The sequence below is a fragment of the Phyllobates terribilis genome, unplaced genomic scaffold (assembly GCF_046119375.1).
Source record: "Phyllobates terribilis strain yellow unplaced genomic scaffold, ASM4611937v1 Scaffold_11__3_contigs__length_659146591, whole genome shotgun sequence".
In the NCBI taxonomy this organism is placed as follows: Eukaryota; Metazoa; Chordata; class Amphibia; order Anura; family Dendrobatidae; genus Phyllobates; species Phyllobates terribilis.
The window spans coordinates 281,302,246-281,316,030 of record NW_027362771.1 but is presented as its reverse complement, the minus strand read 5'-3'; the positions used below and the strand labels follow the sequence as shown (position 1 = coordinate 281,316,030).

Below are 13,785 nucleotides of genomic sequence, written 5' to 3'. Positions count from 1 at the left end.
AAACTAAGTGGGTCGGTGAAAATGTCACGCTGTCTCTGTATACTGGAGGTAGGGGGCCTAAGCTGACCCTAAGCTGGGGCCCTGACTAATCCCTCAACCTGGAGGTACTGTTAAAGGTACAGAGGTCCAGGCCGCCAGCGTAACCCCTACCTCCTGAAGATCCCTGCACCTCAGTAATCTAGTCCTGAGAAGGACCCCGATCACAACCAAAGGGAACAAGAAATAATATGCCCAAACACAGTATTTAGACGAACGAGACAGTACAAGGGAAAAACCAAAACCACCTTGCATACAAACAACTTCTCAACTACAACAGAGGGAAAACCAAAGGGAAAGGAGATAAATGATAAAGCGAGGAAAGGGAAAAAACACTTCCAAGTACACTTATCTCAGCAACTCCAAACACCACGATCCACTCTGTCAGTCTGAATGAAATGCTTTCACCGACACCTCCCAGACAGACCAGCAGGTATATGAAGGAGTCTCACTACAGAAGTATTGATTGCAGCTGGGCAAGGCTGGACCTCATCTAGCCCAGAGAGAGAGAGAGAATTAACTCCCTCACTGCCGAGAAACACAAAGCACCAACAAGTCAGCTGCGAGAAGTCAGGCTGTGTACTCGTGATGATCTTCGTGGCAACACACCCGTGACAAGAGTCCATCCGTTCACCTTTTCTGCATCGCACAAAGACACGGCGGTTGGAACCAAAGATCTCAAATTTGGACTCATCAGACCAAAGCACAGATTTCCACTGGTCTAATGTCCATTCCTTGTGTTCTTTAGCCCAAACAAGTCTCTTCTGATTCTTGCTTGTCCTTAGCAGTGGTTTCCCAGCAGCTATTTTACCATGAAGGCCTGCTGCACAAAGTCTCCTCTTAACAGTTGTTGTAGAGATGTGTCTGCTGCTAGAACTCTGTGTGGCATTGACCTGGTCTCTAAACTGAGCTGCTGTAAACTTGCGATTTCTGAGGCTGGTGACTCAGATAAACTTATCCTCAGAAGCAGAGGTGACTCTTGGCCTTCCTTTCCTGGGGCGGTCCTCATGTGAGCCAGTTTCTTTGTAGCGCTTGATGGTTTTTGCAACTGCACTTGGGGACACTTTCAAAGTTTTCCCAATTTTTCGGACTGACTGACCTTCATTTCTTAAAGTAATGGTGGCCACTCATTTTTCTTTATTAAGCAGCTTTTTTCTTTCCATAATACAAATTCTAACAGTCTATTCAGTAGGACTATCAGCTGTGTATCCACCAGACTTCTGCACAACACAACTGATGGTCCAAACCCCATTTATAAGGCACTTTTTTGTGAAGTATATAATTCCACATGTGTTAATTCATAGTTTTGATGCCTTCAGCGTGAATGTACAATTTTCATAGTCAGGAAAATACAGAAAAATCTTTAAATGAGAAGTTGTGTCCAAACTTTTGGTCTGTACTGTATATTCCATGTGTTGGAATCGGATGTGTATAAACTGTACGTTCACTGTGAGTTCCCCCTAGTATTGAAAGCAGCCGTGACCTCGCCCATCACTCGTCAGTCAATTGCATAATTGTCTTGACGAATGGAGGCAGCGGAGAGCTGGTTCGTGATTATCAGGTAACGGCTGAGAGATATCTGCATGATTCCCCGGCTGTTCCTTGATAATTGTTATAATTGACAATTCGATCCACCAGCCAGGGGATCCCACAAATATCCCCCCACTGTTTCTAGGTAGTCATGACCAGCACTCTGCTGCCTCCAATCATCAGGCAATTATGAATGCTGAAGGTTGATGTTCAAGATCACGGCTGCTTTCGCTACTAGGTCAGCTATTGGAGAACTCATAGTGAACGTATAGTATATACATATCCAATTCCAACGCATAAAATATATATATATATATATATATATATTCATTCTGGTACGGTCGCCGCTAAGCTCCGTTATAACCATGAAAACTAGCTGCCACCACCAATCATTTATACAGGCTGACTGGACACCCGTTTCTTGTAATGTACGGCCTCATGATGCTTCAAGGGATGCGGTTTATACAGGAAGAGGAAAGAAACTATTAGGCTATGTTCACACGTTGCATTTTTTTGCTTTGTTTTTTTTTTTTTTTCTGCAGCAAATCCTGCTCTCTTGACAGTAGTTTCTGCCTCAAAAAAAGCAGGTTTTCCTTGGTTTTTGCTGCAGTTTTTACAGCGTTTTTGTCCCTGTCCATTTGTCTCTTATGCATGCTGATAAAGTTTAGTGACAAAAAAAATCACCTAATTCAACTTCCTCAGGTTTTGCAATGCAGCAAAGCCTGATACCTGCATTTCTGCAGCGTTTTTGGCACTCCCCTTTACTTTTAATAAGTGAAAAATGCTGCGAAAACGCTGAAAGAAGTGACATGCTGCATTTTGCAAAACCCAAGGTTTTGCACAAAATACTGAGGACAAGAAAACCAAGGTGTGTGTAGACTTTGCTGGTACTGTGAAACGCAGGTAAAAATTTGCATAAAAAAAACGCACACAAAAAAAGCTGAAAAATGCAACGTGTGAACATAGCCTTAAGTGTTATATATTTAATCTGAAAAGCACTACCCAGGACAATTTGATTAATTCTCAATACCAACAGTTTTATGCGTGGTGTAAAAAAGCATTTCTTTAGACTGGCCTATCACCTCACTTATGTAACTATTCCTATTTTGCCCTTAATAATAATATAAATAATATTTTTATTTATATAGCGCCAACATATTCCGCAGCACTTTACAATTCAGACAATTTACAGACATCATCATCACTGTCCCCATTGGGGCTCACAATCTACATTCCCTATCAGTATGTCTTTGGAGTGTGGGAGGAAACCCATGCAAACACGGGGAGAACACACAAACTCCTTGCAGATGATGGCCTTGGTGGGATTTGAACCCAGGACCCCAGCGCTGCAAGGCTGCAGTGCTAACCACTGAGCCACTGTGCTGCCCTTCCAAAATTTTCTTTGAAATCAGGACCCTCGTAGCATTTGTTCACACACCCTCCATGCACTTAATAGCGCTCTGTATCTGTACTTGTTCACATACTGACTGGTGATCGGTTCATGCAGTATTATGTGAATGCCCTATTTATTATATTGGTGGCTGGACCATACAACACAAGCACTTTTTACCATTTGCCTTTCGTGTCTCCCCTATTTCCTCATAGATTCTAAGCTTGCGAGCAGGGACCTCATTCCTCTTGCTACTCTATAATGTCTTGATTGTCTGTACAAGGCCGCTCTAAAATGTAAAGTGCTGCGGAATATGATGGCGCTATAGAAATAAAAATGATTATTATTATTATTATTAACCCTCATGTAATAGATATTTATGGCAAATCCTGTGGATTCACTGTCTATGGTGCTTCATATGGCAATAACACAGAAAATGAATGGGCAAAGGCTTGCATCCCCAGCCACTACTTCATACAGTATTTCAGAGCCCTGTTCTTAGGATCAGTGGGGGTCCCAGCAGTCACACTCACAGCAATCAGCAAATTATCACCTATTCTGTTTCCTGTGGTGATAACCTGCCTGTTAGGAATAACACTTTACAATCAGAATACTCCTTTGAGATAATTATAGGTTTACACACTTTGCACTTGCTTTTTGACATTTGTTTGGAATTAGTTTAACAATATATATAAAAAAAGTAATAAAAATGTATATTTTTCTGCAAAGGAATAAAGCAATACTAATAACGTGTTAAAGAGGAACTTTCACCAAATATTTTCTGTTGAACTGGATACACAATGTAATTTTTGCTTTTGCAATTTTTATTAAAAGATTTTCATATTCAACGAGAAACAGGCTTGAAAAAAGTAATAAAGAGTAACAGAATACAATGAAAACAGAGTAAATCAGCTTTGTTATACAGATGTAATATACTATGGTGATATACAAATTTCTTATATAAATAACAAACTAAAAAACAAAGGGGGAAACATACGAGACATTCAAATAGACAGAAGGGAAAGGGGATGAGCAAAGGTATTAGGGGCTGGAGAGTGGAAGGAGATATATGACCTAGTTAATAAAGTTCCTAAATATTCAGAAGTACCCAAAAGGTGTCCCATGGGGACCAAATGAGGTTGAATCTCCCGACCATTTCATCATTTAGAGCAGTGCGATATTCAAAATATCTGATATCTTTGATCCTGGTGCATAAGTCATATTTAGACGGGGAGTGGGGGGTTTGTTTCCAATGAGAAGCTATCAAACATCTTGAGGCCGTCAATATATGCAGGAAAATATTAAGTAAAAAGTGTTGGAGATCTAAGGATAAGTCTATATAAAAGACTTGTTTAATCAAAGTTTATACATTTGTCCAAAATGGTATTATCAAAGAGCAGTCCCAGAATAGATGGAGTACAGATACTGTCAGGAAGGCACATCTCCAAGGTGGAAATAGATGGATCTAACTGATGTAGAAGCTCAGGGATGTGATACCAAAAATGGAGGATCTTGTATTGGTTCTCTTTATAAGTGATACAAGATGCCGCACAATGTAATTTTTACATTTTGAATTATGCCTCTCCATTATGGAGAAGTACACACCCCCAGTGAAAACTATCTGATAATATCCACTTGAACTTAACAAACATTAACTCATTAAGTGCCAAATACTTTGATTGCTAATATCTTAACAAGGGAGAGGTAAAATAAAAAAAATTACAATTTTATTCCGCTCTGTAGCTACTATTACATACTGTGTTCAGTTCAACATGAAAAAATTGGTGAAAGTGTTGTATTTAATGCCACTGGAGTCAAGGTGAGATAAACATATACTATAGTTTATAAAATGTTGAGGTACAGAGTTAACACATTTTTCAATATTTTACCAGAAAAATGATGGAACTCGATGGATTCTCCATTGATGTCACTGTAGTCTTGGGACTTATATACTTCAGAATGGTAATCTGAAAAACAGAGGCAACTTTATGGGAAAACAATATCACACGTAATGCAAAACTAACGCAATATGAGAAAAATAACTATATCTTAAAAACAGATGCACTTAAAATTATGACAATTTTCCTTACCATGCTGACCTAACATGTCATTACAGAATGGCTAAATTGGTTCTGTGGCCCAAAGAAAGAAAAATAAGAAGCTGTTAAAGGGAACCTGTCACTCAATGTCACGCAAGGTGAGACTAAGTGCAGTGAAGAGGGGGAGGAAGCCCAAACACTAGAGAAAGGGGGAGTGGAGACCCCTAAGCAGATTTAATATCACCCTGCCTAACCTATCGTCCCTATATAGGTTCCACACCTATTGCAGAGCAGGAGCCTAAGCCCTGAATGTTCCTGCAGCTTGGCCCAAGATAGCGAGGGGACAGGGTGAGCACTAGTCAAGCCCCACTACAAACTAAAGACAACAAGGTAGACAAACAAAGATGATACACTGAGCTTGGGTAGACACCAGAGACATAACGCCAACTGTCCTCCAAGGGCACCAGAGAAGAAACTAGCCGACTGCTAGTGCTCCAAGCCTACACAGAGGTACATAGAACTATGACCGGAGACTCTCTGGAGAAACTGAAACTATTTAACTACCCAGCAAGGGTGTGTCAATCAGAAGCAGAAGGTGGAGGTCGCTGCTGGCTGGATCCTAAAGGAAGAATGACATACCTATACTACAGAGATGAGGGAATCAAGAAGGCTTCTGCAATGTCAAGCACAGTGACCTTCTACAGCTGGCTCCAGAGCAACTGTCTGTCACACCTGACACACCCGTGACAGTACCCCCCTTCTACGAGTGGCTTCCGGACACTCAGGACCAGGTTTCTCAGGATAAGAGGTGTGGAATGAACGAACTAGCCTCGGGACATTCACCTTTGATGCCGAAACCCAAATAATTTCCTCTGGACCATAATCCTTCCAGTGCACCAAGTACTGTACAGAACGACGCTGGAGGCGAGAATCTACAATCCTCGAAATCTGAAACTCCAAAATTACCATCGACCATTACTGGCAAGGGAGAGGACTCAAGAGGTTCTACATATCTCTTGAGCATAGACCTGTGAAACACATTGTGGTTAAGGGCCTGGGGTAGCTCAAGACAAAACGCTGCTGAATTAATGATGGCGGTTATTTTATAGGGACCAATAAATCTAGGTCCCAGTTTCCAGGAAGGTACTTTCAACTTGATATTCCTGGTAGACAACCATACAAAGTCATTCACACTTATGTACAAACGTATGGCTGACAGTAAACCCTTGCCAGGTCCGGACCTGTCTCCCATGATCTTCAAATTACTCAGAACCCCCCCCATGCCACACAGAGGAGAGCGACGAAGCAGAACATTCCTCCTCAGGAACTCCCGAAGCCCTTCCGCCACTAAAGGTACCAAACAGTGGATGGAAACAGTATGCATCAAAGAACTGTGACCTGCTGGTAGGTTCTTGGCAATGATTATTAATAGCAAATTCTGCCAACGGTAAGTAAGATGCCCCATCTTCTTGGTTTTTGGAGACAAAACACCCGAGGTAAGTCTCTAAATTCTGATTAATGCACTCGGTCGGCCCATTCGACTGAGAATGGAAGGCAGAGGAAAAGGATAACTACACCCCCAGTCGAGAACAGAAAGCTTTCCAGAACTTAGAAAGAATCTGACACCACATAGGAGGGAACCCAGTGAAGCTTCACAATCTCATTTATAAACACCTGAGCAAGAGTCTTGGCATTCGGAAGTGCCGGTAATGCGACGAAGTGAACCATTTTACTGAACCTATCTAAATAAACCTTTCCAGTTTTAGGTCAATTAGGATTACCATAATTTTTAATATTTGCCAAATGCCAGAATAATGAGAGAGATAATGTTTTAAGGCATTTTATTTTTCAAAAATAATGAAATTTCTAAATGACCCCAAACTTTTGAACGGTAGTGTATGTAAACTTTTGGCTTCAACTGTAGCAAGGGACAATTTCACAATGAACAGATCCCACCTTCTGTCTTACATTATGTATAATCTGAGTCAGAGCTTTCTGTGTAAGTGGCGCTGAGTCAATGGCAAAAACAGGAATAGGCTTAGCTAAAGTACAGCAAGCAAGCCCATGAGTTCTCATAAACTCAGCATCAACCATGCTGACTCCAGCTCCACTGTCTACAAACACAGAAATTTTCTCAGTCCTACTCTCTAACATCACCTCTGCTGTCAGGACGAACCGAGAACTGGAGGTTGGCGACAAACACACCCCTTGATTATCCAACTCCAGACTACCAAGGGTTAATCAAGTTTTATTTTGCTTAGGAATTCCACAAAAACACATGAGCCCTTTTTTTTGCGGATCTCAGGGGGAAAAGTATGATGCAGAGGCACCCCCCCCCTAACTGCATGGGTTCTTTCACCTCCCCCAGTACTGGTTCACCCCCAGACCACTCCCCCGGCAAAGGGGCATTACCCTGAACAGAGGGCTCCTGAGGTGGTCTCACCCACCTATCTTGAAGGCATCTATCAACACGTATAACCAAAGATATGGCAGCCTCCAAGTACTCTGGGATTTCATACACTGCCAAGGCATCTTTCAACCTTTCAGTAAGGCCCTGACAAAATTGGCTTTTAAGAGCGGGGTCATTCCATTTGGTATCAATTGCCCACCGGCGGAATTCGGAGCTATACGTCTTCACTGAGCTCTTGCCCTCATCATAGATGAGGGCAAGAGCTCCGAAAAACCCCTCCACTGACTGGAGACAAACAGAACCCTGCGGCAAAGACAAAAGCCCAGGATTGAGGATCTCCTTGCAACAGTGAGATCACAATCCTCACTGCTCTTTATCTCCAGAGGAGTAAGGACGAAGTTTAAAATACAATTTGAAAGCTTCCTTGAACACAAAAAACTTGTCCCTATCTCCTGAAAACCGGTTTGAGAGGGCAACCTTGGCTTCAAGCTGGACCAGCCTACCCGAAGAGACCCCAACATTAGGGAGACCTGCCAGTCACCTCGTGCGGCACTAGGAAATGCCAGCTAGGGGCGTAGCTGGATTAGTATCATCTCTGACTATGGTCCCTAGCCATAGCGTTTCAGAAAAATATTATACCTGGAAACAGTCATGCAGTCAGTATCTGATTCATGCTGCCCACGGTTTGGGCAGCATGAGTCAGATGACAGGTTGCCTTTGCCAGCCACTATACTTTACCACTTGGGTCACCAGTAAGTAGGACGACCGATGGGCAGGCATCACTTAAAGGGAATCTGTCACCCCCTGGGAGATTTGAGACCTCTAATATGGGCATACAGGTTATAGAAAAGTAAATCTATACATACCTGTATGGCCCATAGTAGAGGTCTGCTTGCAGTGAAATGGAGTTTGATAAAATCTGTTTTCACATGCTTGGCGTCCCCCGGGCGCCAAGAAATCCCGGCCTATCTCTTTAATTAGCCCAGAAATCCCCGCCTATCTGCTTATTTAGCATATTCCTCCCTTCCCCTGAAGGGTACAGGGCCCTGTGACGTGCACTGGTCTAACTCATTTCCCGGGCATGTGCAATGCGACGCTCACATCAGGAGCGCTTTGTTTACTCCCGGCCCATTTGTCTCTGCACTGTTTCGCAGTGTTCTGGTGTACAGGCTCCATGGACTGAACCCCTAGATGAATTTATTGGGGGGTGTAGTTTGTAAAATGGGTCACTTATGGGTGGGCTTCGCTGTTCTGGCACCTCAGGGGCTCTGCCAATGTGACATGGCATCCTCAAACTATTCCAGCAAAATCGGAATTAAGATTGCTCTCCTTCCTTTCTGAGCTTTGTACTGAGTCTCAAAAGTAGTTTTCGACCACATATCGGGTATTGGCGTAATAAGGAGTAATTGCGTAACAAATTCTACTGTTCATTGTCTCGTAGTTATCCCTTTTGAAAATTGAAAAATTGGAGCCAAAGCAACATTTTAGTGGGAAAATGGTAATTTTGGATTAACTTAGCCCAATTTTATACAATTCTGTGAATCCCCTGAGGGTTAAAAATGCTCAATACATACCTAGATAAATTCCTCAAAAGGTGTAGTTTCCAAAAATGGGGTCAACAGTGAGGGATTCTGCTGATTTGGCATGTCAGGGGCTCTTCAAATGTGACATGGCATCCACAACCTATTCCAGTCAAAATTGCGCTCCAGAATTCAATAGGTGCTCCTTCTCTTCTGAACCCTGCCGTAGTAGTTTTCCACCACATATGGGATATTGGTGTACTCAGGAGAAATTGCAAAATAAATTGTATAAAGAATTTTCTCCTATTATCCTTGTGAAAAGGAAAAATTTGGGTCTAAAACAACAATTTTCCAGGAAAAAAATGCTTTTTTCATTTTCACAGCTCAGCGTCCTAAAATTCTGTGAAGCACCTGGGGCTTCAAGGTGCTCACCACACCTATCGATAAGTTACCGTATTTTTAGGACTATAAGACACACCGGACCATAAGACGCACATAGGTTTTAGAGGAGGAAAATAGAAAAAAAAATGTAAGCAAAAAATGTGGTCATGATGCCCTGTTAAGGGGGAGGGGGTCTGCTGGTGACATCCCCCATCCTGGTATATATGGCCCCCTCCTTCCTTTTATACGTGGCACTCATCTCCATCCTGATATGCATGGCACCCCAATCCAATATCCTGGTATGCATGGCACCCCAATCCCCCATCCTGGAATGCATGGCCCCCTCATCCCTCTTCCTTGTATGTATGGCACCCTTCATCTTTTTATGTATGGCCCCCCTCACACCCATCCTGGAAGTGGTGAATATTCATGGCCTTTAATAGCGGGAACACTGACAGCCGAGCGCAGAAGGAGCCGCGCTGCAGCTACAGCGTGTGCGCTATTAGGGAGAATGAATGGTCACTGTTCCCCACGCACGCAGTCCCGGCGTGGGGTGCAGTGACTATTCCGGCACAGAGCGAGACGCAGTGCTAAAGGAGAGAGGAGGTGAGTATGAAAGTTTTTTTTTTTTCTGAGCAGCGTGACGGGGATCAAAGGGTGCCAAGCATGCCTGGATGAGGGGGGCCATACATACAGGGATGAAGGGTGCCATACATACCGGGATGAGGGGGGCCATGCATACAGGGATGAAGGGTGCCATGCATACCAGGATAAGGGGGGCCATACATACAGGGATGAAGGGTGCCATACATACCAGGAGCCGAGCTGCGGGCATAGTGTGACGATTATTAAGGAAAATCAATATTCACTCCTCCCCACCCCCATTTCATTTCTTCTGTGCACCGCTACTCCGCCACTGTCGCTTCCCCCACATCCCCCACCACCCACAGCCACGGTATTTATGTATATCGGACTATAAGACGCACCCCCCACTTTCCTCCAAAATTTTGGAGAAAAAAAGTGCGTCTTATAGTCCGAAAAATACGGTAGTTGAGGGGTGTAGTTTGCAGTTCTCTTCTCCTCTTTCTGCTCTCCATGTTTAGTGTGGCACACACGGACACACAATGCAAATATTGAGTCAACTTCTCCCCTTTTTTATCTTGTTTCAGGTGTGATTTTCATATTGCCCACACCTGTTACTTTCCACAGGTTAGTTTGTGTCAATTCTTGACACAAGTTGTTTACCCACAATTTTGAAAAGGTGCCAACAATTTTTTCCTGCCCGTTTTTGGGGTTTTGTGTGAAATTATGTCCAATTTGCCCCTTTTATCTCTGTTTTTTTGTGTTGTTCCAAAACACCCAAAAGAATATACATGACTTTATATAGTGAACCAGAATAAAGTGAGAATTTCAGACTACAATGTATGAGCTTTATCAAAAATTGTGCAAAGGGAAATTAGAACACCTGGAAAAAAGTATAATTTTATAATAAAGAAATTGCCAATGTATATTACTGTTGGTGAATAAACGCTTTCTAGCATCTAGTACAAAGAAATCAACCTGTTAGTGTAATGGCCATCCACTAAATTAGCAAGACTCTTAGGCCAAATTGAGGTATAAGATGGGCAATTGATTCCTGGTTATTTTAGGACTGCAATTAACAGGGATATTTAGATTTTTAGTGCCTAGGCAATGACCATTTCATAAAGAAAAAAAAACCAAAAGAAGCGGCAGACATGGCTGTGGAGTCGGAGTCCATTTTAGAGGAGTCAAAGTCGGTATAAAAAGGACCGACTCCAACTCCTAAAATATATAATAAATTGGGTACAGTGGTTCAATGCAGTTTGTGGGGAATATTTTTCATAAGAATTTGGGAAGGTTCTGAAATGTCCTATAAATGTCTGTCCTATTCCTGATCTAAGGGTCTAGACTTTTAGCTGAAATGAATCTCCGCTACAGTAAATTTATCACTTAAACATTAGCCATGTATGAGCGAGTCAGAGTCGGTGTCATGGAAATTGAGGAGTCGGAGGTTTAGCTTACTGACTCCACAGCCCTGGTGCCAGAAATACTGTCTTAAATTGGCAATGCTGCAGTGTATGAGATTTCCTAGAATCATAGTCACTGTGCTGGTCCTGTACTATGCAGCAGATTTTCCGCACACAAATCGTCTGCGTATCAATCGAATGTTCGCATGGCCTCATAGTATTCCCTTCTAGAAGACGGTTTTGCATCGCATAAGGCCACGTTCGCACGTTCAGTATTTGGTCAGTTTTTTACCACAGTATTTGTAAGCCAAAACCAGGAGTGGGTGATAAATGCAAAAGTGGTGAAGTGTCTCTATTACACTTTTCCTCTCATTGCTCCACTCCTGGTGTTGACTTAAAAATACTGAGGTAAAATACTGACCAAATACTCAATGTGTGCACATGGCCTTATGCAAATATAAACTTTTTTAAACTAGATTGAAAATGAAGAAAGTTTGAATATAGTCTGCATTGTTTTGCGTCTAAATCTCATCTGAAGATTTCATGTTGCCATGGTAAAAGACTACAAATATTGTGTGATCCTGCAGCCATATAGCGGCTCATCCGTCCCCTACTTGCTAACCAACCAAATATATTAGGGAGTGGAGGAGGACTGATGGAAGGGTGTGTGACTGCAGAGTTAGACAATGCAGGGTCTGTTTGTATTCAAAGAGAAAAACTAAGTACACCCTCTTTGAATTCTATGGTTTTATATATCAGAACTATATAAAAAAAATCTGGTCCTTAGGTCTAAGACCACGTACACACATTGAGTATTTGGTCAGTATTTTACAACAGTATTTGTACGCCAAAATCAGGAGTGGAACAATCAGAGGAAAAGTATAATAGAAACACGTCACCAATTCTGTATTTATCACCCACTCCTGGTTTTGGCTTACAAATACTGAGGTGAAATACTGACCAGATACTGTAGGTGTGAACATGGCCTTAAGATGAGGTAGCTACAACTTCAGATGAACAACAACACATGACAAATTACTCAGTGTCATTACTTATTCAACAAAAACTAGGCCAAAATGCAGTCTCGTTGTGTGAAAAATTAAGTACACCCTTATTGCATACATGGAATTTAAAGAGGCAATTCATCTAAGTGTTTTCTCCAGAAAACTACCGTATAACACTTTAAAAAAACTGTCAATTTTTTGCGCAACCCAGAGTTGTGCAAAAATTTTGTGACTTTTGCTGTTTTCATGCTAGTTTGAAGCAGATACGACAAACTAGGTGGTGAAGTGGCAGGTCAGGGCACAGCTACTATCACCCATAAAATTGATCAATAATAGTGCTGCCTTTTTGTACACCATATAAATTCCTAAATACATTTATCAGAAATCCACAATTGATTTGTCTAGAGAGGTAATCACTATAGAATTAAAATGGAAGTAACCTTGTTACACTGACATAAACCTGTCCTACAATGTTAGTAGGACAGATGCCAGTGAGCATGTGCAGTAGGAAGCTCCGCTGCTGTGACATGGAGATACTTATATCGTTATTCAAAAAGACAGGGCACACAGCAGTGGACATCCCAGCAAATAAACCACTAAGGCCGGTTTCACACGTCTGGATATTTCCGGTACCGGAAAAAACGGTACTGGAGATATCCATGCTCCGTGTGTGTTTTACGTGTAGCAGCATCCGTGTGCATCTGGATCACACAGACGGGCGCCTGGGAATCAGTGTACAGTTAGCGCTGTTCCCAGGCGCCGGTGCTGCCCTCATCATGGTTGCCTGCCGGCGCTGTGATCAGCACCAGCACGGACCATGATGAGGGTAGTAGTATGTACTCTCAGTGTCCCCACCTGTAAAATTAAGAATAAAATAATAAAATCCTTATACTCACCTCTCCTAGGTGTCCCCCGCTGTCATTCATGCGTCAGCTGCTGCAGAAGAGCCGGGGAGAATGAGCTGCTCCGGAGCTGCGCTCAGTGAATGACAGGACACCGCTCCTGAGCTGCAGCTCTGGAGCGGCTCATTCTCCCCGGCTCCTCGGTAGCAGCGATCGCATGGATGACAGCGGAGGACACCTAGCAGAGGTGAGTATAAGGATTTTATTATTTTATTCTTAATTTTACAGTTGGGGACACTGAGAGTACACTACTACTACCCTCATCATGGTCCCTGCTGGTGCTGATCACAGTACCGGCAGGGAACCATGATGAGGGCATCGTTCAGCGCGATTGCCAGGCGCCGGTACGTGTCACACAGATGACACAAGGATGTCATCCGTGCGGTACGTTTTGTGGACCGTGTGTCCACAAAAAAACGGACTTGTCTCCGTGTGGAGCACACGAACACACGGTCCGCAAAAACACACTGAGGTGTACACAGACCCATTCATTTGAATGGGTCTGCGTGTGTCAGTGTCTCCGGTACGTGTGGAAACTGTCACCACTCGTACCGGAGATACTGACATGTGAAAGGGCCCTAAGCC

The 13,785-nt window shown here is 42.8% G+C and overlaps 1 protein-coding gene across 1 annotated transcript in view; it reads right to left on the bottom strand.

Moving 5' to 3' along the window:
• Nucleotides 1-13,785, bottom strand: part of BEND7 (BEN domain containing 7) — a 106,496-nt gene that overhangs the window by 84,672 nt on the left and 8,039 nt on the right. The window contains exon 2 of the mRNA XM_073652372.1: nt 4,846-4,923. Within this exon, the coding sequence (XP_073508473.1) occupies nt 4,846-4,923 (78 nt within the window). The remainder of the gene's footprint in view (nt 1-4,845; nt 4,924-13,785) is intronic.